The sequence below is a fragment of the Castanea sativa genome, chromosome 11 (genome assembly GCF_040712315.1).
Source record: "Castanea sativa cultivar Marrone di Chiusa Pesio chromosome 11, ASM4071231v1".
Taxonomy (NCBI): domain Eukaryota; kingdom Viridiplantae; phylum Streptophyta; class Magnoliopsida; order Fagales; family Fagaceae; genus Castanea; species Castanea sativa.
This window is the reverse complement of record NC_134023.1, coordinates 34,012,709-34,040,457: the sequence shown is the minus strand read 5'-3', so window position 1 is coordinate 34,040,457 and position 27,749 is coordinate 34,012,709. Positions and strand designations below refer to the sequence as shown.

General features: G+C 35.8%; 1 protein-coding gene and 1 pseudogene across 1 annotated transcript; both read left to right on the top strand.

Moving 5' to 3' along the window:
- Positions 1-7,822: 7,822 nt before the first annotated feature.
- LOC142615470 (F-box/kelch-repeat protein SKIP25-like) lies at positions 7,823-9,353 on the top strand (annotated as a pseudogene).
- A 14,056-nt stretch (positions 9,354-23,409) lies between these two features.
- LOC142615732 (putative glutathione S-transferase) lies at positions 23,410-25,581 on the top strand. Its single transcript, XM_075788525.1, has 2 exons — positions 23,410-23,779; positions 25,020-25,581. The coding sequence occupies exons 1-2, from the start codon at positions 23,471-23,473 to the stop codon at positions 25,380-25,382; spliced, it is 672 nt and encodes a 223-aa protein (XP_075644640.1). The 5' UTR covers positions 23,410-23,470; the 3' UTR covers positions 25,383-25,581.
- The last annotated feature ends 2,168 nt before the right edge of the window (positions 25,582-27,749 follow it).

The window sequence follows — 27,749 nt, the reverse complement described above, 5'->3', positions numbered from 1 at the left end:
CTCTCGGTTGGTAGTAGGCCAAGTGGAAGGAAAATTAGAGGCCAGAGATTTGAGAATGCAAGAGTATCTAACCCAGGTGAGATATGTAAGATCAAAGTTTGAATCCTTTAATTTGGTACAAATTCCCAAGGGCAGGAATACCCATGCAGACTCCCTAGCCACCCTCGTAACATCCTCAGTTCAAGGCCTTCCTCGGGTCATCCTTATTGAAGATCTGTGTAAACCAACTGGGATGACCGGTGATAGCACCCGAATTCATCAAATTAGGATTGGACCTAGTTGGATGGATCCTATAGTGTTATTCCTTAAGGATGATATTTTGCCCGAAAAGAAGTCTGAAGCGGATAAAGTGCGCAGAAAGGCACCTCGGTTCTGGCTATCTGAGGATCAAAAGTTGTACAAACGCTCTTTTTCTGGATCTTATCTGCTATGTGTGCATCCTGAAGCAACAAAACTACTTCTGGAAGAGTTGTAGAAGCCACACAAGAGGAAGATTTTTGTCTCATAGAGCCCTTACTCAAGGATATTGGTGGCCTAGTATGCAGAAGAAAGCATTGGACTATGTGAAAAAGTGTGACCAACGCCAGAGGTTTGCTTCGAACATTCATCAACCAAGGGGAATCCTTAATTCTCTATCCAGTCCTTGGCCTTTCACTTAGTGGGATTTGGATATTGTAGGGTCTTTCCTAAGGCAGCGAGAAATAAGAGATTTTTGCTGGTCGGCACAAACTAATTCACTAAATGGGTTGAAGCCAAGCCACTGTCAAATATCAAAGACCTTTATGCAAGAAGGTTCGTTTGGAAAAACATAGTTACCCAATTCGGAATTCCTCGTACCTTTATCTCAGATAATGATGTTCAATTTGATAGTAAGAATTTCAGAGATATTGTTGCGAACTCGGTATTACAAACAGATATTCTACTCCAGCTTACCCACAAGGGAATGGACAGGCCGAGGTTGTTAATAAGGTAATAGTCAATGGGCTTAAGAAGAGGTTGGATGATTCTAAGGGGAGATGGGTGGAAGAGCTGCCGCATGTTCTATGGACCTACATGACTATGCCTCGTAGGTCCACAGGAGAAACTCATTTTTCAATGACCTATGGGGCTGAGGCAATAATTCCTCTCGAAACCAGTTTTCCCATGCTAAAGACGAGCTCTTTTAATCCGAGCAGCAATGATGGGTTGCTAGAAAAGAGTTTGGATTTAGCTTAGGAACAAAGGAAAAATGCGATGGTTCAGTTAGCATATTATCAGCACAAGCTTAAGAAGGGTTATGACTCGAATGTGAGGCTAAGACTGCTGGTACCAGGTGATTTGGTGTGCTAAGAAAAGTTTTGGGTACAGCAAAGAATCCAGCTTGGGGAAAATTAGGGCCTAACTGAGTAGGGCCATATTGCATTACTTCAGTAGCTAGAATAGGGGCTTATTATATTGAAGATCTAGATGAAAAGGTTGTACCACGTCCCTAGAATGCAAATAATCTACGAAGGTATTATTATTAATGAAAGGCACTTCTACCATGTTATTTCTATTGACACTGAGTTACGTTAATTATTATTTTTCTGAATGTCAAACTAAAACTTAGTCATGCTTGGCTTCTCGGACCACATGCCTTATATAAATTGATATTTGATTAAGTGTTGAACAGAACCTTAATTATGTCTGGTCCTCGGATCATCTACTTTGGGAAAATTGACACTTCAGTTCATTTTTCTATAAGTATCAAATAGACCCTTGGCTATGCCTGGCTCCTCAGACCACATATCTTGGCAAAATTGATATCTTCTATTTTTCTATAAGTATCAAACAGAACCTCGGTTATGCCTGGCTCCTCGGACCACATACCTTGGCAAAATTGATATCTTCCATTTTCTATGAGTATCAAACAGATCCTTGGCCATGCCTGGCTCCTCGGACTATATGCTTTGAAGAAATTGATACCTTTTATTATTTGCCTAAGTATTACATGTATCCTAGACCACGCTTGGATTTTCATATCTCATGCCTTGGGTTTATGCACACTTTTTAATGTTCATTTGTTTACTACTGCTTGTTAATCTAGGAAATAGTATAATCCCAATATACAAGTTATCAAATAAAAAAACAGGTATATCCCGATTAATAATACAAGTGTTTTAAGCATTTGTTCATTCATTCTGGAGATGAGATTATTTCCTTGTTAGATTATATATGTTACCTAGTCGTGCATGAAAACCCATCCAACAACAAATCATTCGTATTGTGCATATGAGGTGCACTAAATCAACTAGGTAAATATCCCAAATGAATAGAAACCTATTTGTAATAAAAGATAAAAAACCTTGAACTTATCATTAAACTATGCGTAATTACATTGTAGATAAAAACATAGATAGAACTACAAAAGTAAGCACATAGTAAGCTGAAGCTATCCTAAAATTAGGCAGAGAGAAGAGAGAATCCTAGGCTACGCCTTAGTCCTTGGCGGAGGGTCTTCTTTGGACTTGGTTACAGTGTCCTTTGCTATATCCTCAGCTCCTTTTGATTTGGCTTCAGTCTCCTTAGGGGTGGGAGTCACCTCTTTGATAATGAGGGGAGCATTTGGCACTTTCACCTCGGACAGGGTCATGATTTCTTTTCCTTTGTCTTTCTCTTCTGGCCAAGGATCCCCATGACTAACCTTCCCGCTCAAAACCTTATTAGTCTTTTCACCTTGGTCCATAGCTTGATCAGGACCTATAGATACTTTATGTGGAAGAAGGCCTTGGGTGGTGAAGGGTTGTATAGGGAGCTGGCTCGGGGGCAGTTAGGGGAGGAGGAATTGCTTCAATCGAACAGATATCTTGGGGATACCATATGTTTTTGGCCTTCCTCCATTCTGAGGTGGCAGGAGCTCCTACAACATTGAGGGCCTTTGCCCATACCTATTGGCAGTAGTCCTTACAGACCTCGATAATCTCCTCGGCCAAGCGGATCTCCATCTCCTTAACCCCACGATTGTAAGAAGCCATAGATGTGGCCTTCACGGTCTCTTTGATAGTGCGAGTCGCTTCTTTAGCTTGGGCAAGCTCCTTCTTCAAGTCCAAAATTTCTTGTTAAGCTGTGGCTAGCTCTATCCCTTTGTGATGAAGCAGTTTACGCTGCTCCTTCGCTTGAGTTTCAGCAGTTTTAAGCCTCGCCTCAGCACTCCTTCTTCCCTTCCCCTCTTCTACCAATTTATCGGTAAGCTCCTTTTTCTCTTGCTCGGCCAGACCCAAGGCTTTTTCAGTCTCGATCCTTACGTCGGCCTCGACCTTAGCCTCGTTCCGAGCATCTTCTACCCATTACTTCGCTACAAAAACCTCCTGGATGGCCTACACGAAAGTAGTGAGCAAGTGCATCATGACAAGAATAACAAATATATATATATATATATATATATATATATATATATATAAAAGAATAGAAAGAAAATAAATAACAATGATAATGTATTCGAATTGGTGGTTGTTGATGCTGATAATGGAACATACCAAAGCTAAGTCCCTTTTTAGGGAGAGAAAAAGTTTTGGTTGCCTCATTTTCTTCAGGGCAGCTATATCCTTAGGCAATAAGATTGGCTGCTCTAGGGCCTCGGCCAAGTAGTGGGCATGCCCTTTTTGAAATTCCCATATGGTTGAGTGGCGAGGAATGGGAGCCCCATCCAACTCCAACCGAGGTGCCTAATTGGACTGAGTTTGGTGCATCTTGGCCACTTCATGGCTCTCCTTACTTTCTATGGAAGAAGCTCGTGTTTGGCCTTTTGCTGTCTTTTGTTGTTTCGCCCCTTTTTGTAGAGCCAGCTCCCCTTCTTCCCCCTCATTTGGTCTTTTCTTTTTAAGGTTAGGAACGGGAAGCAAACTAATTTGAGGAGGAGGAAAGGGTGGAATGTTGGTAGGGATTTGGGACCCTGAGGCACCTTTTGCGGCTTGCTCCTTGCCCCTATTTGCAAGAATGGCCTTCAAACCTTTCCTTGTTGTTTGTAAAGACATTCCTTCTTCTTCTTCCTTGGCACTATTATCCGCACGTGCGATTGTGAAATCGGGATATCTAATACTCGAACGTTTGTCTGATTCGCCTTCCTCGTCTGAGAGGTAGACAATAGGGCCTTTTGAAGTCTTTTCTACTTCCTCAAGTCGGAATTGATCTATTTCCTCCTCTAGAGACAAGCGTGAGGATGTGGACTCTTCTCGGGGAGTCGCTGCTTCGAGGTGTATAGGTGGGGGAACTGCTACTATTGGGCGTGCGTAAAGGATGACAAAAGGTTTGTCAGGAAGATCTCGTGAGGCAAGGAATCCTGCTTTTGAGACGTCTATTCTTTTACGTCTACGGTCACCCACTGTGATTGCGTTACCAATGTCTTGAAAGGTAGTCGATAGAGGTTCAAAGACCAGGAAGAGATGGGCTGCCCTCAACTGCCCGTCTTCACTCACAAACACCTCGGATCGCAAAAATCTGTTAAGGTCCTTGATGTTAGATAGACTCAAACGAGGTGCTACGTGCTGCTTATTTGCAAAAACATCCGAGAAGCCAAATATGGTTAGACCAATAACAGCCGCCACCCAAAGAGAAACTAAAGTGCAATGTAAATATGAATGATAAAATTAGAGGAACTAAACCCCATGCCAAGGGACCTAAATCCTATGGAATCACACCTGGTGTTCCTTCCTCGACTGGACAATAAGGATCGTTGTACCACTCCCCGAAGGCGATTAGGTAGTCGTCCTTCATGCCTTTGTTAGATTTAGGAAGACATGATATGAGTCTAACGAAGTTAGACCTAGACTTGAGGTAATACCCCACATCCTTAAGTGATCGACACTTATACATATGGACAACGTCGTGCCATGTGATTCTCAAACCCATCTACTTGTTGAGAGCATCAACACAACCTAAGATTCTAAATATGTTAGGTGCACATTGGTCCGGGCATAATCTATGATTGTACAGGTAATCTTGGGTTACGTTCCCCATGGGAAGTGTCATGTCTCCTTCTAAAAATGCGATTATGGAAATGATAACTTCCCCTTCTTTCCTAGCGGAGTATATTTCGTCTAGAGCACAGTATCTCAAACCCACTCCTTAGGGAATGTGGTATTTGGCTCGGAAGCCCTCCATACTGGCGGGAGTGTCTACTAAACTTTTGAATCTACCCATTTGGACGAAATAAAAATGATGATTTAGAAAAAAGATGCACAATTAATGGGTTTGAGAAGAATGGCCGAGAAGAAAAGAACTTGGGAGCATGAAAACTTACTGGAAAAAGAATAAGTGATTCTTTAGGAGCTTCTTGGGAGTTAGAAAAATAGGTAATTCTTAAGGGCTAATCGATTTCCAAAGTAATGGAATAACTGCAATCTGCCAGACGTTTTATATGAGATGCGGCACTGAGTGGGAGTTATCCCGCTCAAAATTTAAAGGGAAATTCTGACCGTTAGATTTGTATCTCACCATTGGACGTGGAAGATAGTGCGCTGCCTGGAGCATTTAATGGGGGCGTCGTAGGTTTCAAAGCGTCAGAATCAGCTTCAAAAGTGAGAAGTGACATTCTCACGTGTGGAAATTTAAAGAGTGTGCAAAAGTTGTGGCATTGGGTCAAAACTTCAATTTTCTCCTCAAATGGGAAAGAAAAATGAAGTTTTTAGAGGCTATTGTGAGGATAAAAGGCCTAAGGCATGTTTTTAGGTCATGGGCTTGATCTGAAGATGCTTACCTGTCCGAGGACATATTGATGGTAATAAGGATGTTAAGCTTAGAAGTCCATGAGCCGGTTATTGTGAAATAGGTTAGCGGAAGTAGTCTGAGAAAAGGTATCTCCTCGACTAAGTGAAGTGGGGATTAGATGGTACGCTATGTTGATTAGGATGATAGTTTGGAAGGTCTTGTGAATGAAGATATGTTTCACAAGGGGACAGAGAGGAAGAACCGATAGGAGATATCTTGAAGAAAGCTGCCACCACCGCATTGAATGCTCTATACCTAAGTCTCTAGCTGCATTAATGAGGAAGTGATATCTGAACAGTGATCGTCAACCTTACAACTATTATCTAAAAAGCACAAGAAGGTACGGATGGGATAAGTGTCCAGGGGAGCTGCCTAGAGCTAAACGTGGAGAGCGAGAATGAAGGGAGAGAGGATATATAAAAGGGAGGGAGGTCCTGGAGAAGGGGGATGGAGAGAAAAGGAGAGAAAAAAGACTGTAGACATTAAGATCAATAACTGTAATCTTTTTTTGAGAAGAGTGAAATATAAGATACAGTATTCTCAGCTTGAGTCCGAGGACAATTTCTGGTATATAAACTAGTCCATGTGTGTGGTGTTGTAATCTAGCTCATCATCTTTGTTATTTAAACTTACTAGAACCTAGATTTTAAGCCCACTTTCTACAAATTCACTGTATTGGACTTTTTGGGCCTATCCCAATCTTACCTTTGGGTTTGAATGCAAATTGTGACCTTACAATAGACATAAACAAGAAAAAATATTCAAAAAATTAATGATTCTATTTTATAAATCAACGTATAATACAATTATCTTCATGCACATAAAATAAAAAATAATAATAATGATAATAACAACAATTAACAAAATGGGCATATTGTATTCTTTCATTCTTTGATAAAAAAAAAAAAAAAAACTTTCTTTTTGGGGTGGTAAGCCAATGATTTTTATGTGGGTTGTTAACTAACCAGGCATGAGAATTCTGGGTTGTTTGATTAGTCAAACTCACCTATCATCTTGTTGATGTTGGTATAGTGGCAAAGATCTTGGCACCTCTATTGCTTTTGACGGAGAACTCAACATATTCAAAATACATTTTCGTAGATCTGCCAAAAATCTCACTAGATTTGTTGAAAATTTAATTAGATCTAAAATCTCAAATAATGAAGATTGAAAAAAAGTGAAGAATGTGGAAGAGTGACAAATGACGTCACTAGGCAAAAAGGAGGCTTTAAATCTATTAATCGGACTTGGACTTCAATATAGAATTCTGTTTCATGTCTATAGATGATCAAGTTTTGCCTGTGTGAACTTGCTATTGACTAACCTAGTGCTTGAATCAGATTATCTTTGCTTCAAATTCCTTTAGTTTGGGAGAAATTATAACGTCCTTATTGTGGACAAATAACGTGATCTATCATTTCACTTAAAGACTCCTACCTGTTTAAAATTATTGAGATAAATTTTTTTTTAAACAGAAACTAATTATCGATTTAGCAATTTTAAACAAGTGAAAATCTTTTAATGGAATGGTAGATAAATGATGTGGTCTACCAAAAGACTGTATAATTTCTCCTAGTTTGGGCAATTTGTTGGGGTATGAGTATCAAATTTCTCTAATTTGGGCAATTTTTTGTGTTGGGTACAAGTATGGGTTGGACAATCCTTATATTAAGTCGAGAAATTAGGCTATGTTAATTATTTCCTTATAGGCATATATTTGGAAAACCAAACTAAATGGAAATATTGGGCCAATTACATTGTTTTTATTTTTATTTTTTATAGAATTTCAACATATGTCGTCCACTCTTTATTATCAAACTAACACATTAATTAATTTTAATATCTTATTTAACCATCAGCAGTTTTACAAATTGAGTTAATTGAACCTACGCCAATTACATTATTTTGTATACTTTTCTTATCTTTTATTCTGTAAATTTCTTATATAAGAAAAAAATATCAAACACGGGTTCTCTGTTGTCACTTTCGCAATTCTTAGCCAAGCAAGATAATGCCAACTTTCTGCATTAATGGTATGCACTAATAACAAGCAAACCTGCAAAAGCGAACCACACAGAAGGATAAAAGGCCAGAGGCATAACTGGCAAGAGCCATGCCTAATAGAAATAGTTCTCTCCACTCTTTGCTGCCATGGAATCCAACTCTAAACACACCAAACATAAAACCAGCGAAGACTCATCAGACAACATCCCTAGCAATACTCTACTGCCAGGCTTGCCTAATCACCTTGCAGAACTTTGCCTCTCCTCTGTACATCCTTCCCTCCTTTACAAGGTTAGTCATTCATGGCGTCGCCTTATCTACACTCCTTCCTTCCCTCCCTTCTTCTCCCTCTATGCTCTTCTCTCTCCATCACCTTCCCATCAAACTGTGAGAAATCATATGTATGACAGTAACACCAATTCAATCAAGTTCTTGTCCTTAGACCCCATATCATCAACATGGCAACCACTCCCTAGTCCTCCACCTGACCCTCCTCTCCACATCCTTCACCGCCACCCGTCTTTCTTGTCACGCAAGCTACCTATTCAGATGGTAACTGTCTCTGGTCGCCTTGTCCTTGTTGCAGCCACAACACACCAATTCACGCCTGCACTTTCTCGTCCGTTAGTCTTCAATCCAATACACAATAACTGGTTCTATGGCCCTCCTTTCTCCATGCCACGGCGTTGGTGTGCGACTGGTTCTGTAGCTGATTCCGTTTATGTGGCAAGTGGAGTTGGTTCGAATTATAGCGGAGATGTAGCAAGGTCTATGGAAAGGTGGGACTTGAAGAACAGTTTAGATTGGAGGTGGGAAAAGAAGGCGGGGCTTAAAGATGGTAGGTTCAGTAGGGAAAGTGTTGAGGCGGTTGGTTATAAAGGGAAGCTTTGCATGGTAAATGTAAAAGGTAATGCTGTGAAAGAAGGGGCTATTTATGATGTTGAGAGTGACCTGTGGGAGGACATGCCAGAAGGAATGCTTGCTGGGTGGAATGGACCAGTAGCAACTATGGATGAGATGGTTATGTATGTGGTGGATGAAGCAAAGGGAGCTTTAAGCAAGTATGATGCTAAGAAGGATTGCTGGGAAAAGCTAATCGAGTCGGTGCAGCTGAAAGGGGCCGAACAAATGGATGCTGGGAGAGGAAGAGTTTGTGTGGTTTGTGCAAAAGGGGAAAGGGTTGTTGTGGTAGATGTTGTTGTGAGGCCTGTGAGAGTCTGGGTGGTGGAACCACCACCGGATTTGCAAGTGGTTGCTGTGCATATATTGCCAAGGATGAGTCAGACAGTCACAGAATTGTCTTGATCCATTTGCAGTGGTAAATGGTTACTAGTCATGATTGGAATTAGCTTATAAGTGATATCTGGAAATTAATGCACCATATAATCAACATGTAGAATTAGTCCTCTGATTTTGGATGAATTTTCAAAACATTGGTTGCTACAAACCAATGTTTTGAAAATTTGTAGGCTTCAACTTTCTTTCTGGACAAATTACACATAATAAGAAATATATTTTATGCCACACCACCATATCCAATATGAAGAATATGTCCTTCGATCCTGTATTGTACATGTCTATTATCTGCTTTAATACAAATTCAGAATTCTAGGTATTTGGTCAAACAGTTCCAACTTTTTCCCCTTGATTATTTTCTTGATCCATCTGCAGTGGTAAATATGCTCAGTAGCTTATAAGTGATAACTGAAACTTAATGCACAATATAATCACATTTTGAACTAGTCTTCTGATTTTGAAATGTGTTGATGGTTTCTGTTAATTAATTGAAGGATGCCTTAGCAGTTTTCTAGCCAAATAACCAATATTTTGAAAATATGCAGGCTTCAATTTTCGTTATGGACAAATTACACATAATAAGAAACATGTTTTGATGCAACAAAACCGTATCCTATATGAAGAATAACTTGGTTATTAAGTGCTTAAGTACAAATCAGAATTCTAGTATATTACAATGATGTGGTTGAATGATTAAATTTATCAATTTTTAATAACTTAAACTTTTAAAGCAATAATAATTTAACATGGTATCGGAGTAGAGGTCTTGATTTTGATTACTATCTCCTCTACTTTGTTTCTTATTTAAAATGCCATGAATTGAGCCTCACTTAAAAGTGAGTTTGAGTCAAGAATATTAAAATTATGTAAGGACAAACGGTAATTTAATAAGGTATGTGAGCAAACAGTTCTTCTTTTCTTCTTTTTTTCCCCTTGATTAGGTATGTTTAGTAAACTTCCTTTCCATGTTAATTTAATGCTTTAATTAACTTTACAACCAGAAAAGAGTTGGCAATATAGTTGTCTCTTGTAAAAGGGATTATCCCAGCTTTGCTCATTTTTTGACCTGCCACAATCCTAACCCCTACACAGCTTATCAAAGAAGTAAATCCTGTCCAACTTTAATCAATCAGCAGGCACTACCTACAGCTAGATTAGTCCTTTTAGATTTTAGTTAATCGGCATCTTACATTCTAGAGGACTTGGACCTCGTTGGTCACTTTTTTGAAGAAGATTGGGCCTACCTTAAATACATGGCTTAAGCCTAAAGCCTCGTTACTTTCGATGTAAGTCGCTGGTCAAAGGTTTAGACCAACCACTATTCATCACCATCTTGCACGCTTCCAGTTGATTACTGGCTATTATACAAGTGTTGACCTAAGCCCCTGTACGTGAGCTGCCTTGCACGGCACTTCTTAAGAACTTGAATTTTATTGAGGCCAAAACATTACCAGACTCCAAGAACAACCTTTACTCCTTGGTGATTTGATCCTTTGGTAATTGGTATGTCTAATTGGTGGTCTTTCTTTCTTTATTTATTTAGTTGTTGATTATAAAAGATGCCACCTAGACTACACAATAACTTTTAATCATTAAAAACTTTAAATTGCATATTTGATCGTTAACATAATATTTCATAAAATCAAGACCACTTTGATGACAAAACATAATTCTATTTGCGACATCCACATTTTCATGATAAGTACATTTTTAAAATAATTTTGAAAATATAAGAACTAAAGTATAACATTTAAAATTAAGTATAAATACGATTTTCGTTGTGAGGTGGAGAAAGTAAGGTGTAGCAGCCACTATCATGAAGTGTTTAGTCACAGATTCCTGCTGAGTTAGTGGAGTTCAAGCTTATGTCCTTAAAACTTCGCCTAACTTTGGGAATTGGAAGTGTTGAATTATGTATGATTAGAATGCCACAAGGGTTGTGTAGAGGAGAGAAACAGTACAAATGAAGCCAAATAAGGATGGTTAGAGATATGGTCCAGGCTGAAGGAGCTAAGCTAGACTAGGGGCCATTTGGATGGAAGGAAGAAGAGGGAGAGTGGAGAGGAGTAGAGGAGAATTGACTGAAAATAAATTAATTTTGAACTAAATCTACTTTATTTTACTCTACTCTCCATTTCTCCCTCTCAATCCAAACAGACTATAAGAGATCTAACATAAGATTATTACGAAAATCCTTTTTCATGAGAGTATTTCACCCAAAACTAGGATTTCATCTTAGATACCTCTTACTGACCTTGACTATGACCTCCTCTTATGGGCAAAAGTTGTGAGACATATATAGGTCCTCTTCTTAAGAATCTTTAACAATATATATATATATATATATATATAAATTTTGTAGATAGTTACGATATATTATTAACTTTGCAACTCAAGTCGTATTTCTTCTAGACCGCGAACACTTTTGCTAATTAAACTACAAAATTATTGACTCGTAACAAACGGCATTAAATTTAAACTCAGATGACACGCGGTCAAACATTTATCATCATTTTATTGACTCATTTGGTGCTATGAACGCCAGTCAAGGCAACGAGGCATACATCAATTATTGGTCATCTTGTATGCACATCCTTGGTTTCTTAAATCCCTCGAAGTCATGGACACTACGTCCATCCTTGGTAATTCCTGCATTATCGTGTCTTAAGTTGGAATTTTCTAAACAATTTAAAAACCAAGGTCCAAGACTATGTAATATAACAAAAATAAAATAAAAAAGGTGTAAATGCATTTTTAGTCCTTACATTTTGACATTTTGTCATTTTAGCCTCTACTTTTTATTTTTACCACTTTTAGTCACTACAAAAAACGGGCTTTTGGGCCACGTTTTTTAGCCGCGTTTTCCTAAAACGCGGCTACAAACAAGTATCCTAAACCGCGTTTATGAAAAACGCAGCTCCAGGAATAACGTATAGCCGCGTTTAGTAAACGCGGCTATAGACCCTCACTGAAGCCGCGTTCTTCGGTGTTTTTGCTGCGTTTGGCTGGTAGGATTTCAGCCGCGTTTTTAGAAACGCGGCTGTAGGGAATTTTTTTTCTTATTTTTCATTATTTCTGGAGCGGCGTTTAAGAAACGCAGCTCCAGACATGTTGAAGCTGCGTTTCATTAAACGCAGCTTCAATATGTCTGGAGCTGCGTTTAATGAAACGCAGCTCCAGACATATTTAAGCTGCGTTTAATGAAACGCAGCTTCAATATGTCTGGAGCTGCGTTTAATGAAACGCAGCTCCAAAGTTTAGTATAAAAAAAAAAAAAAAAAAAAACTATCCCTAAATCAGATCGCAAAAAGCCCTAAGTTTCTTCTCCTTCCTCAATCGAAACCCACCATACCCACAAACCAACGAGATCTCCTTCCCCAGACCCTGTTTCTCACGTTCCCCTTCTACTCTCTGCCTTCTCCTTCCTCAATCAAAACCCACCATACCCACAAACTAAAACCTGATAAACACAAAACCCAATCTCTGCCTAAATCATCTCCACCCGCTCTCTCTCACTCAACTGCCCAAACCCAAACTCTATTCGAAGCTCTTCTCAAGGCCTCACCGACTCCTCTTCCAAACCCAACCCATCCAACGGCCTCCCTCGTCTTTCAATCTCCGCCGTCGATTGGCCTCGCTTTCAAGTTCGCCGAGTTGGAATGCGTCTCCAAGGTTGCTTCCCTTCTATCCTTCAACGACTCTCTTTTTTTTAACTTTCAGTTATTCTTTAATATATGTTCTTCTTGCTTGGATTGTGATTATAATGTATTTAATCTGATGGTATGCCAAATCGTGAGAAACGTAGATGGAGTTCTAGAATTATATAAATATTATATTATTGTTGTTTAAGTGTGTGTCTTTGTCTCTTTGGTTTCATTTCTCTGTGATTATAATGTATTTAAAGGGTTATTTTTGGTTTTATATTTTTTTGGGTGTCTAATAAAAAACCAGAAAAAATCACTGATTTAAATGTTTGACATGAAAACAAACAACTTTTACAGATTAGAAGCCCCAATTTTGTCTTTAAATGCTTCTTTAGCAACTTGAGAAAAAGGGTTGTGTATATGGCTTAGTGGAATAGAGGATGAAAACCAACGTCAAGATCATTGAAGCTAGGTAACTTTTTTTTTTGCCCATATAATTCAAATTCTTCAATTTTTTAGACATATATACACAACCCTTTTTCTCAAGTTGCTAAAGAAGTATTGGCATTGTGCACTGCATACTTGATCTGTTCCATTGAGAACACTGGAGCATTCCAATTTGGGCATTTGCCAACTGGTTCCTCTATATGCATCCCAACTTCATCAGCCAACTCTTTTAATCCATACCCCTCGATGTTGGGCTTCCTCAGAATCCTAGCAAAAAGATAACCAACATCAATGCCTGTCCCACATTGTATATCATAGTATTGTTGTAGTGCTTGAACTATGTTAGTCATTCCTGTACCCAGAAAATAGTAAGTCTCATCAGCCAGAAACTGGCTGAGAGTCTTAGGAACACAGTCCAAGCAGCTTAATTTGATGATCAAACAATGAGCACCAATACAAAGAATCAACAGTTTGCCTGTTGGTGTATTTTTGTAGTCGAGTCCAACAACACGCCTCTCACTTGATGAATACTTCAAATCATTAATCTTAGTAACAACCAAAGCAGAACGCGGCTTCAGGTCTGGTCTGTAGCCGCGTTTTTAAAAACGCGGCTACAGACCCCGCGGTCCTGTTGCTGCGCCGCTTAGGCCGCGTTTACAAATGCGGCTATAGGATATAGCCGCATTTTCGGGGTCTATAGCCGCGTTTTTGAAACGTGGCTATAGGCCCCGTTTTTTGTAGTGAGTCCCTAAACCAATTAATGTGTGTCATTTTAGTTCTTTCCGTCAGTCAACCGCCGGAAATAGCTGAGGTGGCAACCGGAGGAATTAAAATATTACAAAAAATGCCACATCAGCATTTAATTTTTTTTAAAAAAAATAATTTGTCAATTTTAACTAAATAAAAAAAACAAAATTAAAAACAAAAAAAATCAAATCTTTGTGAACACAACAACACAAACCCAGAAAATCAAACCCAAGAACACAAATCTTACACAGATTCAAGCCATTTTTTTGAGCCGATTCCCTCTCCAGATCCAAGCCGGTTCCAGATCCACTCACCTACTTGAATTCGACAGATTCAAGTCATTTTTTTGAGAGTAAATGGCCAAAAATCATCCCAGATTACAAATCATACACAGATTCATATGCACACACTAACAAAATCACCATATTAGAGCTATTTTGAGACAAACCCTAAATCAAAAATACCCACAAATCTGCAAATGACCATATTCAAACCCCCTTTCAAACCCAAATAAAAAATCACCAAATCCTTATATCACATCAGAAAACCCAATCTGCAAATTGACCAAGACCCAAACCAACAAAGAACCAAACCAAAAGAGAAAAAAAAATTAGATGGAGATCGACAGCCACCAGTGGTGGCGTCGCCGATGGTGGTGGCGGACCTCATGGGTCTTTATCAAACGTTTCCTTGACATTTGAAACACAAACCCAAACACAAACAAAGACCCAAACCTAGAAATAGAGACCCAAACCCAGAAATAGAGATCCAAACCCAAAAACAAAGACACAAACACGTTTGGCACCAGATCAAAGCTGTTGGCATGGATCAATAGCATTGGTGGTGATGTGAAGCTCGAAAATCCCTAGCCAAATGTCTCCATGGCACTGATTTAAGAAGAGAGTGGAAGATGGTAGACAAAAAAATGGGTTTCGACCATGAAAGAGTCTTTAGCCGCCGTGGGTATGGGTGATAGAGAGGGAGCTGGTGTGCCATGGGTGTGGGGGAGAGAGAGGGAGCTGTCGTGTTGTGGGTGTGGGTGAGAGAACCAGAGGTCTGAGAAATCGCCTTAGGCTTGTTCAGGACCACTTGTGTACTGTGAACTCCCTTTGCTCAGTGCTTGGTCTGGATTTCAAGCAGATAGTAACTGAAGTTCATCCCAGTTTTGGTGATTTTGAAGGGTCCAAGAATATAAGTAATGATAAGATTGAGCAGTTGGCTGTTGTGATACAAAAATTGTTGGGTTTGAGTTTGTGTTTTAATTTCCTCGAGCATTTGATTTGTGTTCTTGGTTTGATTTTCTGGGTTTTTTGTTGTTGTGTTTACAAAGATTTGATTTTATTGTTTTTAATTTTTTTTTTTATTTAGTTAAAATTGACAAATTATTTTTAAAAAAATTAAATGCTAATGTGGCATTTTTTTTGTAATATTTTAATTCCTCCGGTTGCCACCGCAGCTATTTCCGGCGGTTGACTGACAAAAAGGACTAAAATGACACGCGTTAATTAGTTTAGGAACTAAAAGTGATAAAAATAAAATGTAGGGACTAAAATAGAAAAATGTCAAAATATAGGGACTAAAAATGCATTTACGCCAATAAAAAATCAATATTTAGTAATTAGTATTTGAAGTTGGTTGGTGTGTTTGGGGAAAGCATTAGAGGTCTGCATTCAAATCTCCCGTCACCAGACAAGCCAACTAATGAACCTCAAAGTGTGCACAATAATATAAGTTAATCTTGTCGGGTGATTAGTTTGCAAATCCAAATTAACTATGCACAACAAATTAAGAAAAAAAAACTATAATGAAGTAAAGAAGAAAAAATATTTACTAAAAAAAATTATTAATCAAAGAAAGAAAATGAAAAAAAAAAAAATATATATATATATATATATATATATTGATGAAACCGTAAATATATATATATATATATATATATATATATAATAATTACATTTATTTCGAGATTTTTACGGTTCAAATAATGTTGATGAAATAGACAATAATTTTCAAAAATAGTAATATAATGTGGCTTTATAATGAGAGAACGATACATAAATGCATACAAGGTATCAATTATAAACCAAGGGATATACAGATAAGGTCACATGAAAGCTTACAAGAAACCAAAAAAGTATCTTTTGGGAGTTATTGGACTCAACTTCTTCTGACTTACATCTTCTGTGTAAAAGGAGGAGCCCCCCACCCTTCATATGAGCCACAAACTCAACTCGCAAACCACTCCAACAACACCGCCCACCTTTGCGTATCTATTATTCTCACCGAACTAAAGCTTTAGCAAAAGTCAAAATCTTCTCTGTTTTCTGTCTAACTTTTTACCAGAAAGCATCTCCTATGCCCTTTGAAACGAGTATAAGATAATGAGTGATGAATCTTTAAAGTCACGAAAAATTGTGCAATAATAGTGGGTGTGGACCAGAGCCGGCCCTAGGCTTAGGGCAATTAGGCCAGGCCCCTTACTAAAGAAGCTCTTAAATTTGGGTTAAATTTTATTTTTTTATATAAATATTTTTGAAAGATAATAAAATATTTTTGTTTATATATTTTTCACTATTAAGGAGTTTAAAGAATTGAGTAATGCTAGAAATAGAGATAAGACAAATTAAAATAAATAGGTTTTACAAATAGACATTTTACTAATCACAAGTAATTAAAATAGAAAAGTTAAAAATACTATAAATTTTATTATATAAATTTTATTTATTTAATTATTGTTATACAAGATAAAAATTTCACTCTAACCTAATCTAAGTATATATGTATACAAAACTCTCTTCTAGAGACTTAAATCTCGGCTATTGTCTCCCACACCTTATAAAGAACTTATGCTTGTAAAGTGATCACTGCACTAAGGGTATGTAGCGGTCGCCATAAATCTTATAATCAATTATTTTCTAAAAGTTGATGAAATATAGTATGCTTTAATATAATCATTTAAAAAAAAAAAATTGTCTTCAAACATAGTTGGAAAAGTCTCACCTATTTTATTATGTAATAATTAAAAAAACTATCATCAACATATAATTTTAGTTTTAAAGGTGTTTGAACCAAATATAAATTATCCTTTTTAAAAGAGGGCAATTTCTCTCACACCGCGTACTTTCTATAACTGAAGACGTTAGCTTAACTCTCGTTTCGAGTCAAAAATAACAAATACAGTGCGTGGAAGAATAGCTTCTCTTTTAAAAATTCTAATCCTTACTATTGTTCTACATTTTGTGACACTGACAGGCCAGCAGCTATTGAAGACAATGAACATGAATAAGTCCAAGCAACACATTTATGTTATTAATGGTCCTTTACGTAGGATCACCATGCAAAGTCTCCAACGGTTTAGTAATTAGCATAGCTACTGTAAATGCATTGAATTCTGTGTACTTTCCTACATGTGCTTTGTTGTACGTATTTGCATTTTGAATCTCTGGCAATTATGAATAATGTCACATTGAGCACAACTGCACAACCGGCTCCAGCTTGTGCTCAACGTGGGTTGTGCTCCATTGGGCCATACATACTCATCACTATAATTAATTGCAATTTGCAAGAAGATATATAGAAGGATGCTTGCGCAGGTATCCCGCGTAAAATGATACGGTAATGGAGATGAACTATATTATACTAGCCTTGTTGCCCGTGTAAAATAAAATGATATAATAGAGATGAACTATATTATACTAGCCTTATCACACGCGCTTTCCGTGTGCGATGAGAATTTTTTTTAGTAGTTGTAGAAAAAAAATTATGTTCTAAAATACTCCTATATCCCTATATTTAAGTAGAAATAAAAATAAAGAACAATCCGATAATAATGTAGTAATCCCAAATTATAATTGATGTAAATTATTAAATTTTATCCAAAAAATAGTAACTTTTTAACGTGGGTTTCTAAAGTTAAAAAAAAAAACTTTTTAACATGGGTTTAAAAAAGAAAAGAAATATTTGGGCCAATTAAACAAATAAAGAAAGAGAAAAGTTTAAACGTGAAGTTTGTTTTTGAATAAGTGGGTTAGTAGGAGAGTAATCCTATTTTGATGACAATATTTTAACTCGAGTTAAAAATGTATTTTTACTTTATTATCATTTAGTTCTGTCTCTACTTAAACTTAGGAAAATAAGGGTATGATGGACAAGAAAAAAAAGAAAATAAATTTAGTCCAAATAGGAGAAGCTCCTTAAATAGTAGTATAGGTATTTAATAAGTAACAACTGATGTGGGCACCAGGGCCAATATCATTATATATGGATCATCAAGTTTGTTCTCTGTTACACTTCTTAATAAATTAGTAAACTCACTTTATAACCAGTAGGAGTCTCACTTATAATATAATCAAGGTGTTGACATGACTTTTATTAGTATTTTACAAGAAATGACCTTTGTGCTAATTAATCCTGATTTTCATGAACATATATATATTTGATAATGAGTCCAAATCTCATAAAGAGCCACTTGATCTACCCCCGTTTATAAGAGTTATAAATTTGATTAAGAGTTTTTTAAGATACTCATCCTCCTAAATATTACATGATAAATGCACTTATATCATATGGTTGAGTGACAAGATAAATGGTTTGAATTAGACAATGCATTTCTTATAGTCACCATATGATTGTTAATTTTTCTATCGAACTTGTATCTCTCAAGATCTCTTCATTCTCATACATGACTCATGACTTTTTGGGCTTTACTCTCATTCACCTATTCATGCTCTAACTATTACCCAAGGTCTTTTCATTCTCATACATGACTCATGACTTTTTTGGTTAAATTGATGCCCATGACCATCTTTTTTTTTAATGAAAAGCCCATACTACACCGAAGAACTTGTAAGCCCATACTTTCTTACCTCTTGAATTTAGGTCCAAATGTCCAAAACTCCCTCACCAAACGAATCAAGTTTAGAAAGCATGACATTTCTCTATCAAAGTCGAAGACCTTTTAACTAAATGAAATGGGCTATAGGAAGAAAAATCTTCACTCAGGAGCCTTTTAAGCTATTCAAATTGGCTGGCCCAAGTTTTAATCATACCAGCCTGAAGAAGGATTGAGAAAACCCAACCCATCAAGTAAGAAGAAATTAGCTTCTCAAAAAAAAAAAAAAAAAAAGTAAGAAGAAATTAAAGCAAGAGAGAAAGTAAAGAAGAAAGAAAGGTAACCAGCACAACTGATGGACCAGTTACCTTAGAAGTTAAAATTAAAGGAGCTATTGACAAGACTGCAAGACTTGCGTCCAGGAAATTCCAATCCCTTTTTTTGAGTAACTTCTTCTTGCTGGCTTGTTTCCGGAGATTAGATTTCATTTCATTGTCTCCCTAACTCCGTTCTCTATCATTTCCCTTTCTTGATTTCAGTAAGAATCCATAGAAGAAACCTTGTGTAGTGGAAGTAAACAAAAGCAAGCCCCTTCCCATTTCTGTTCTAGCCCCCACTTTTCCATCCCGAAACCAAACAAAGCCTAAGGTTTATGCCTTTATGGGCTACCCACACACACAATAGCTTAATTGTTCTTGTCTAATAACTCTCCCAAGCAGTGAATGGTACAAAATAGAAGGCTGCACTAGTTTTACAGCTCAGGTGATTCTAAAATGATCAAATCTTAGAGCCCACATAATTATCAAAATGGTGTAAATACAAAACACCACATTAATTCTGCAACCGAGATAATTCTAAAATTATTAATGATACCCATTTTCGCGATAGATTTCCTACAAATCTTATTCGGCCAAGCCCGACTTCCTTGTGAGTCGAATCTATGTATTCTAATTTACTTTATTACTTTAAACATGGCCGAAACCCATGTAACATAATGAAATTTGAAGGAATATGGTTTGGAGGGTATGAATAGCCTTTTTTAGGCATTTTACATGAACCCAAATCACGCATATTGCATAGTGTCCTGAGGATACTTGCAACACTTAAGGCTCCTAGAAAGGGTCTGGTACCCAAAATTTTCACCCAATTGGAGGCTTCTAACTCTTGCCATATGTGGCTGAAGTGCTGAACACCACTAAGACTAACTAATTACTTTGAATTAGCTGGGAAAGAGCAACCAATGGCCTTGGGACAAAGATTTTCCCAAATTATGCTAAAAAACAAATCATTGCTTTACCCAAACAAAAGCTAACTAAAAATTACCTTTTGCCAAGGTCCAAAGCCTCATATGTTGATCAAAATCAATTACTAAGAACACTCAAAACTTAAGGCCTGTTTGGATTGAGGGGAGGGAGAATAGAGTAAAGTTAGCTAATTCCTCCCTCCTCCTCAATCCAAAAGAATCATTATTACAAAAGCCCTTCATTCATATTAACACAAGGCAAGCAATGTTTTATCATTAGAATTCCAACTTCAGAACAAAATCCTATACAACCATGAAAGAGCAACACGATTTTGATGCCTAGAGGTGAAAATAGTGGTATCAAGGATTCTTCTCTCTCTCCCTCACCACCTCTATCCAATTCCTCTTCTTGCTGTATGTGCAAAAAAGTTCTAGATTTAATGTGTTATGCATATTTTCCTTCTCTTTGTTATTTTATACTTTGATTTCTTTCTTGTGATGCACCACTAACCTTTATTTATTGAATATTGAAAATTTGGGCTTGAATCTTCCTATTTAATCACAATTTAAATGATCCCAAAGGGAGTTTTGGGCTCATTATATCAATTCAATCTTTGTCACAAAAACCTCAACAATAATCAAATGATTTAAATCTTAGATCCTATGTAATCATCAAAATTTGAAATACTGTAGAACAAAAGTCTGCACTAGTTCTACCATTGAGGTAATTCTAAAATGATCGGATCTTAGATCTCACATAATTATCAAATTCTATATTTTGTAGAGAAATAATAAATATCAGAGAGAGAAGATTATCTATTGTTAAATTTTTTCGAACATTACATAATTAGTAACTAGTTAGTACCAATTTAAAAGTTAAAAAATACTTCATTTGTGATAATTTGTTTATCATGTTTTAAAAATTCAATTTAATAAAGAATTATCATTTATTATCTTGTATACTGTATAAAATGTATACTACCATTAAATAAAATGATCAAATATAGTTTTGGAAATAGAATAGGAGCATAATAGGAACATTAATAAATTAATACTTCTTAATTTTAGAACAGAACAATATTTTGGAACATCTTAAAATAAAATAGAGGATAAACAAATTGAAATAAGAGTAAATAAAAGAGAAATGTAACCAGAAGGATAAAATCTTAATTTCATTTAAATAAATAAAAAAAAAACTCTTAATTTTAAATAGTTTATATGTGGGCCATAAAAATTGCCTAATTTCAACGGATATTGGTTGTATTGGACCTCAACCAGTCGTTCTCTCTGTATCGTATTTACCTGCCTCTCTGGCCAGTAAGATAAAAAAGCAGCCTTGACATTTATTTTTTGAAAGGGAAATATATTCATTCAACAAAAAAAGGATTACAACAGAGAGCCAACAGCAGAAAACTAGGAGGAAGGCTCTAAATCTGAGGGAATCAGATGAGATACAAAAGGAGGGGTGACACTTTTCCAAACTTGACTACTTGAGTGCAGTGATTGATCATGGCAAACTGAGCAACCTCATGAGCAACCCTGTTGTAGTCCATTTTCAAATGAATAAAAGAGCAGCAAAAGAAAGAAACCTTAGCTTGCAAAATACCCCTACCAAGTGTCCAGCTTCACTCCCAATAATACATTGGTTGATAGCTGGGATAGGCCTTGACATTTGTCCTTAGAGAAGAATATAAAAAATAAAAAAGCAGCCTTGACTATCTACCTTTCCACTATCTACCTTTCCACTATCTGTAGCAAACCATTTAGAATCTATTTCTCATCTCGCCATTTAATTAATTCATATGGCTTTTTCCATCCAATCATAGATTAAATTGCATATATGCATATATTAACTACTATGTAGTTGCAATTTATTTTGGATTCGCTGTGGTGGAGTCATTTTTTTTTTTTTTTAATTTTATAAGAGGACCAAGATATATATAATCAAAAATATATATTTTTTTTCAAATTTCTTATATATATATTATATTTGTAACATGATTTAATATAAGTTATTTTCTCATGTATAACTATATGATGTTACAAGCTACAAACATACTTAAAGGCAATATTTAGTATAAAATGAGTTCCGTATAATACAAGACTAATAAGAGAAGAAAAAAAACATTATTCACTTACATAATTGTAATATAATTTTTTTATTTAAATCTAAGGGGTGACATTGGTTGAATTATATATATATATATATACACACACACAATTAACAGCCCTCATGAGATTTGGGCTAATACTAGCTAAATTTAAGACATTTCAAAACTGACTAAATTAATTCCTGAGCTATTACTCATTTTCCTCGTCTTATAAATAGGAACAAAGTTTATTAGTTTTTAAAGGAGTGTTTGGTAGATTAGTTCTAACACATTTTTTACACATTTTAAACAACATTATACACATTTTTACATACTTTTTCACTTATAGATCTATCAAAAACACTCAAACAACGTAACTTAAACTCCTCTCCTAAATTCCACTAAATATTTTGAATGTAATATTAGTTAAAATCTCACGATTGTTGACCGGATCTTACCAAAATCTTGAAAAGAACGTTTTGGCTCTAAAATAGAGTGAGGAAACGATTGAAACTAAGGCTGCGTTTGGTTGGGTGTAAAATATTTTCTAAGTGTAAAATAATTTCAATTGAAAATATTTTCGGGAAAAGAAAATATTTTTAGGTGTTTGGTAGCATTTTAAAAAATACTTTGGAAAATATTTTCAGGTGTTTAGTTGTGATCTTGAAAATATTATAGAAAATAAATTTTTTGCTTGTTGCTCACATTTTCTCAGCTTCCAAACAAATTTCATTTCTCAATACAGAACAACAAAACCAAAAAAAAAAAAAAAAAAAAAAACTCATCATCAAATTCTCTCAATACAGAACAACAAAACCCAAATCCGGTCAGAGAAGAACGAAGAGAGAGAGAGAGAGAGAGAGAGAGAGGCGACTGAGTTCGACGTTGAGGCGAGATCGCGCAGCGGAGGCGAAGGCGAGCATGATCAGACCGGGTTCATCAGAGATGGGTTTAAGCGGTGAGCAGCGCAAATCAGATCGGCGATGGCGATGGCGATGGCGATGGTGCGGGTTGGGGCGCGATCTCGTCGGCGCAGGTTGGGACGCGATCTCACTCTCTCAACTCTCTCTTCGTGCTCTCTCTCTCTCTCTCTCTCTCTCTCTCTCTCTCTCTCTCTCTCTCTCTCTCTCTCTCTCTCTCTCTGTCTCTGTTTTCTGGAAAATTTCTATTTGAAGGTAAAATAGAGATGAAAATTGTTTTACGGGTGGGAAGGGGGTATTTTTCGGTCAATGCAAGTGATTTTTAGTTTGACCAAGTTTTCAGTTGTTGTCAAACACACGTAAACGCGTAAAACATTTTCTGAAACTTCTTTATTGTCCAACCAAACGCAGCCTAAATGCAAATAGAGTATAATATAGGGATGTTACCGAAATTCCACAAGAAAATGCCTTTATAATGGCCTCAGCAGTCATCAGCTATTGAAACAGCAAATCAACTCAAAATAATGGCAGAACTGAAGCTCTTCAGAACTTGGTCAAGTCGCTTTGCTTTAAGGGTCGTTTGGGCACTAGACCTCAAGGGCATTCAATATGATACCATATTTGAAGATCTCTCCAACAAGAGCTCTTTACTTCTTCAGTATAATCCTATCTACAAGAAGGTACCAGTGCTTGTTCACAATGGAAAACCATTAGTGGAGTCTCTTTTAATTCTTGAATACATCGATGAGACATGGAAGCAAACTCCACTACTGCCTGAAGATCCTTCTGAACGAGCCACGGCACGCTTTTGGGCCAAATTTGGAGATGATAAGGTAAAGTAACCACTGATGATCATCTAATATAATATACTAAAGCAGAAGCCTAGTTTACTTGATTTGCAACAGTATAGATTTCTTATATATGTATATATTGTTGAAAAATTTGATTGAGTTAATTTAGTGGTTTCGGATTCTGAGTGAACTTGGCACATCATATCATAGTCAGTCTTGTTGGTGTCCAATTCTATCCATTTTATTTTCTTGATAATTAGATTTTTTGTTCATGTATTGAACATATATGATCATCATGCTCCAATTAGCTCAATTAATACAATTTATTGTCATTAAATAAAACATTAAAACATTTAGTCTTGAATTTAAGGAACTCAATTTCGCTTCATATGGATTGGTATGACCAGTAGCTGTCTTACCCACTGAGAGAAAGAGAGAGCTGGAAGAGAAATAAAGTAGAGAGAGCATATAGTTAGTTAGAGGCGTGTATGAAAATAGGAAAAGTGGGAAAAAATAGTTTTGGAAGTTGTGAGAAATCGAACCAGTTAGGATGGATGGAAGTTGTGAGAATTTAAAAAACACAGGTCGTTTTCTTTTTAAAAAAAAAAAAAACAAAGGAAAAGAAGAACCCAGCCTATTGGGCTTTATTATCCACAGTCCAATTGTTTAATGGATTTGGTACTTCGTTTTTATCAACAGAACAATTTTTAAATACATGGCCAACCTATTGGGATAGGGTTGAGTGCACAAGACACAGGACCCTGGCCGACCCTTTATCCACTACTTCCTCCCACCCCCACGTCACTTTTAGTAGTCCTCATTAAATTTATTTTTTACTATTATTACTTCCAACTTATAAGTTTTAAGTTCGGAAAAAAGAAAAAAAAAAAAAAAAGGTTCTCTAGTCACATGCAAATAATATATATATATATATGCTTTTTTTTTTTTTATACAGTAATCTCAAAACAGTACATCTTTATTCATTGGTATTGAAATAGTCTCTAGTACGGTATTGAATTTTTAGATAAATCTGCCTATACTAGAAGTTAGTTATTAGTGCTTTGGACTGTGATCCTAATGAGCAAAAATTATGATGTGGATATTATAGGTTTTAAACCTATTAAATTAAATCTAAAACAATAAAAATTCATCACCCATAAACCTGATTTAGTTGTTTTGCTAAAATTTTGGAACTAATTTTTATGTTAAGTTCATGCAAAACTACTGTTCCATCCCAAGTACTTGTTAGTATGACTATATATTTTATTGAGTACCAATGTAGGTTTTGCTATCAGTATGGAATGTTTTTATCAAGCAAGGGAAGGATCAAGAGGAAGCTATCGTTATAGCCCAGGAGAACTTAGGATTTGTAGAAAGACAGCTTACTGGAAAAAAATTCTTCAATGGAGAGACAATTGGATTTGTAGACCTTGCTTTTGGTTGGCTTGCTAATTTGCTAAGTGTATGGGAGGAGATATGTGGTGTGACCTTGATAGATCATGAAAAATTTCCCATGTTATCAGAATGGATCCAGAATTTCGCAGGTGCTCCAATAATTAAAGAAAGCTGGCCCCCTCGAGACAAACTGATCACCAAAAACCAAGCTCTTCTTGAAGTTTACACTTCCAAAGAGGCACCGAAATGAATGTGATTTATAATTTCAAGGCCATGTCTCGAAGTTCAATGTGAAAAGATTTCATATTTGTTTCGAGTCTTTGAATAAGCACAGTGCTTATCCTTAAGTATTGCTTGGGTTGATTAGTTCTTCTTTTCAATTAGAGTCTGTAAGTCTATAAATGACTGAATGCTTTGCAAAATAATATCACTGAGAAAATTATAATGGACGTTAGTCCTTTGAGAGCTCTAGTTTTTCATCGAATTAAAACCAAAACATGTTGCTCAGGCCAAGAAAGTTACAAGGGTAACATAATCAAAGATACTTCCATTAAATTGAAATGCCTATAAGCTTGCTATCTTTTATGATTGTCATCCTTGTATTTTGTTCGCTCTTAATTCGTGTGTCGAACCTTGAATGTTTAAAAAAAAAATCATATTTTTACAGGAGCTGTGGGAATGTCTAGATCCAAATGTTTTATCCCGTTTGACATCAAACCTTTCGAATTTTTAGTATAGGTCAAAATGACCAAAATGCCCCCAGCTTGACTGAGAGTTGGCCAAATGTAAAATTTGCTCAAAACTTCACCAAATTACAAAATTTCATGTTTCTATATCAAAAACAATGTTTTTAGGATTTTTTTTTTATGAGCTTTGATTAAATTTGACCTAGTTTAATTCAGAGTTTGACCACAGTTTAAACCGAGATCTGACTGTTTGATTGGGATAAATCCATAAAAACAACTTTGGGTTCATTGATCCACTTCCAGAGCTTACAACTTTTTGGTCTGTGCCTGATCTTCATAAATTCAGAAGTTCTGGAAACTAGGCATCTATATTTTTCTAATTTTACTAGAATAAGTCATTGGAGTTCAAGAAAGCCTTCAAGTCATAGTAAAGATGAAATTACAACATCTCAACTATTAAAGAAAAAAAAAGTGAGAGAGAAATATGAAAAATTATAAACAAAAACAAAATCATAACAAATGTCAAATGCTAGATCATCTCAACTATTTAAACCATTTATTAGAATTTTGGCCCATGAGATTTTCTTTAAATATCATAATATATTATTTCATATACAAAAAAAAAAAAAAAAAAAAAACACAATAAATGTCTAATAACACTAGAACAATAGTTCCATATAAAAAAACAGTTATAATAAATGCCTAATATATATAAAATCAAATTGGTTTGATTTTTATTTGATCTCATAATATTGTAATACATAAGTTTTTGAGGTCTTACAATATTACGTATCATTATTTTAATCTATAATTTTAAATTTAATTTATATTTTATTCTATATTTAAACCATTCATTAGAATTTTGTGGGGGTGTCAATTCGGGTTAACGTGTCGGGTTTGTGTCGTGTCAAGATAGGGGTATTCGACTAAATGACTCGACCCTAATCCGACCCATTTAATAATCGTGTTATGATCCTTCAACCCTAACCCGACCTGTTAATAAGGCGGGTTTACCTGACTCAACCCATTTGACATGCTTAATAAACGAGTCGTTTTGGGTCAACACAAATATAACACAACCCATTTCAACATGCATAATATTAAATATAACATCCATCTAGAAATAATATTTTTACATCCCAAAAAGTAGTGCATACACTTCAAGTCTTTAACCCACATTCAAAATAATATAGGTCGACAAAAATAAACATTCATCTAGAAATAAGTTCTTTACACTCCAAAAGAAGTGCACACAGTTCAACCCAAATTCAAAATAACAAAGTTTAACAAAAATAAAATAACGTAGTTCAACAAAAATATAATATCATTGGAACTCGCCAAATGCGAATTATCAATATTGAAAGAATTTGAGCAAGCAGTAGACTAATCCTGACTATGACCATGATTATCATCCCCAGATTCTTTGTTGATGTCCAAATTGATAACATCTTCCACAAGCTCATCCAATTTCATTTGTTCAAGTTCTATGCCAAATATATATATATATATATATATATATATATATATATATATATATATATATATATATATTAGTAGTTCTAGGGTCTGTAAAGTTTCAATTTCAATTATATTTATTGTAAAATTTTGTAATTACTCACTTTTTTTTTTTAAATTTAAAATATATGATGGATATAAAAGGTATATGACAACTCTAAAATAAAATAAATATTTATTTGTTATACGAGTTAAACGGGTTGTGTTAAATGGGTCATTTTGGGTTGACACAAATAAATTGGCGTGTCAAACGTGTTTATTGCGGGTTACGCAGGTTAACCCGCTTATGACACGCTTTCGGGTTGACCCGTTTATGATCCAAATCCATTAAGGCCCAACTTAAACCCGAAAAACCCGTGTCAGGTTCGTGTCATGTTCGCGGGTTGGGTCGAACATTGACACCCCTATAATTTTGA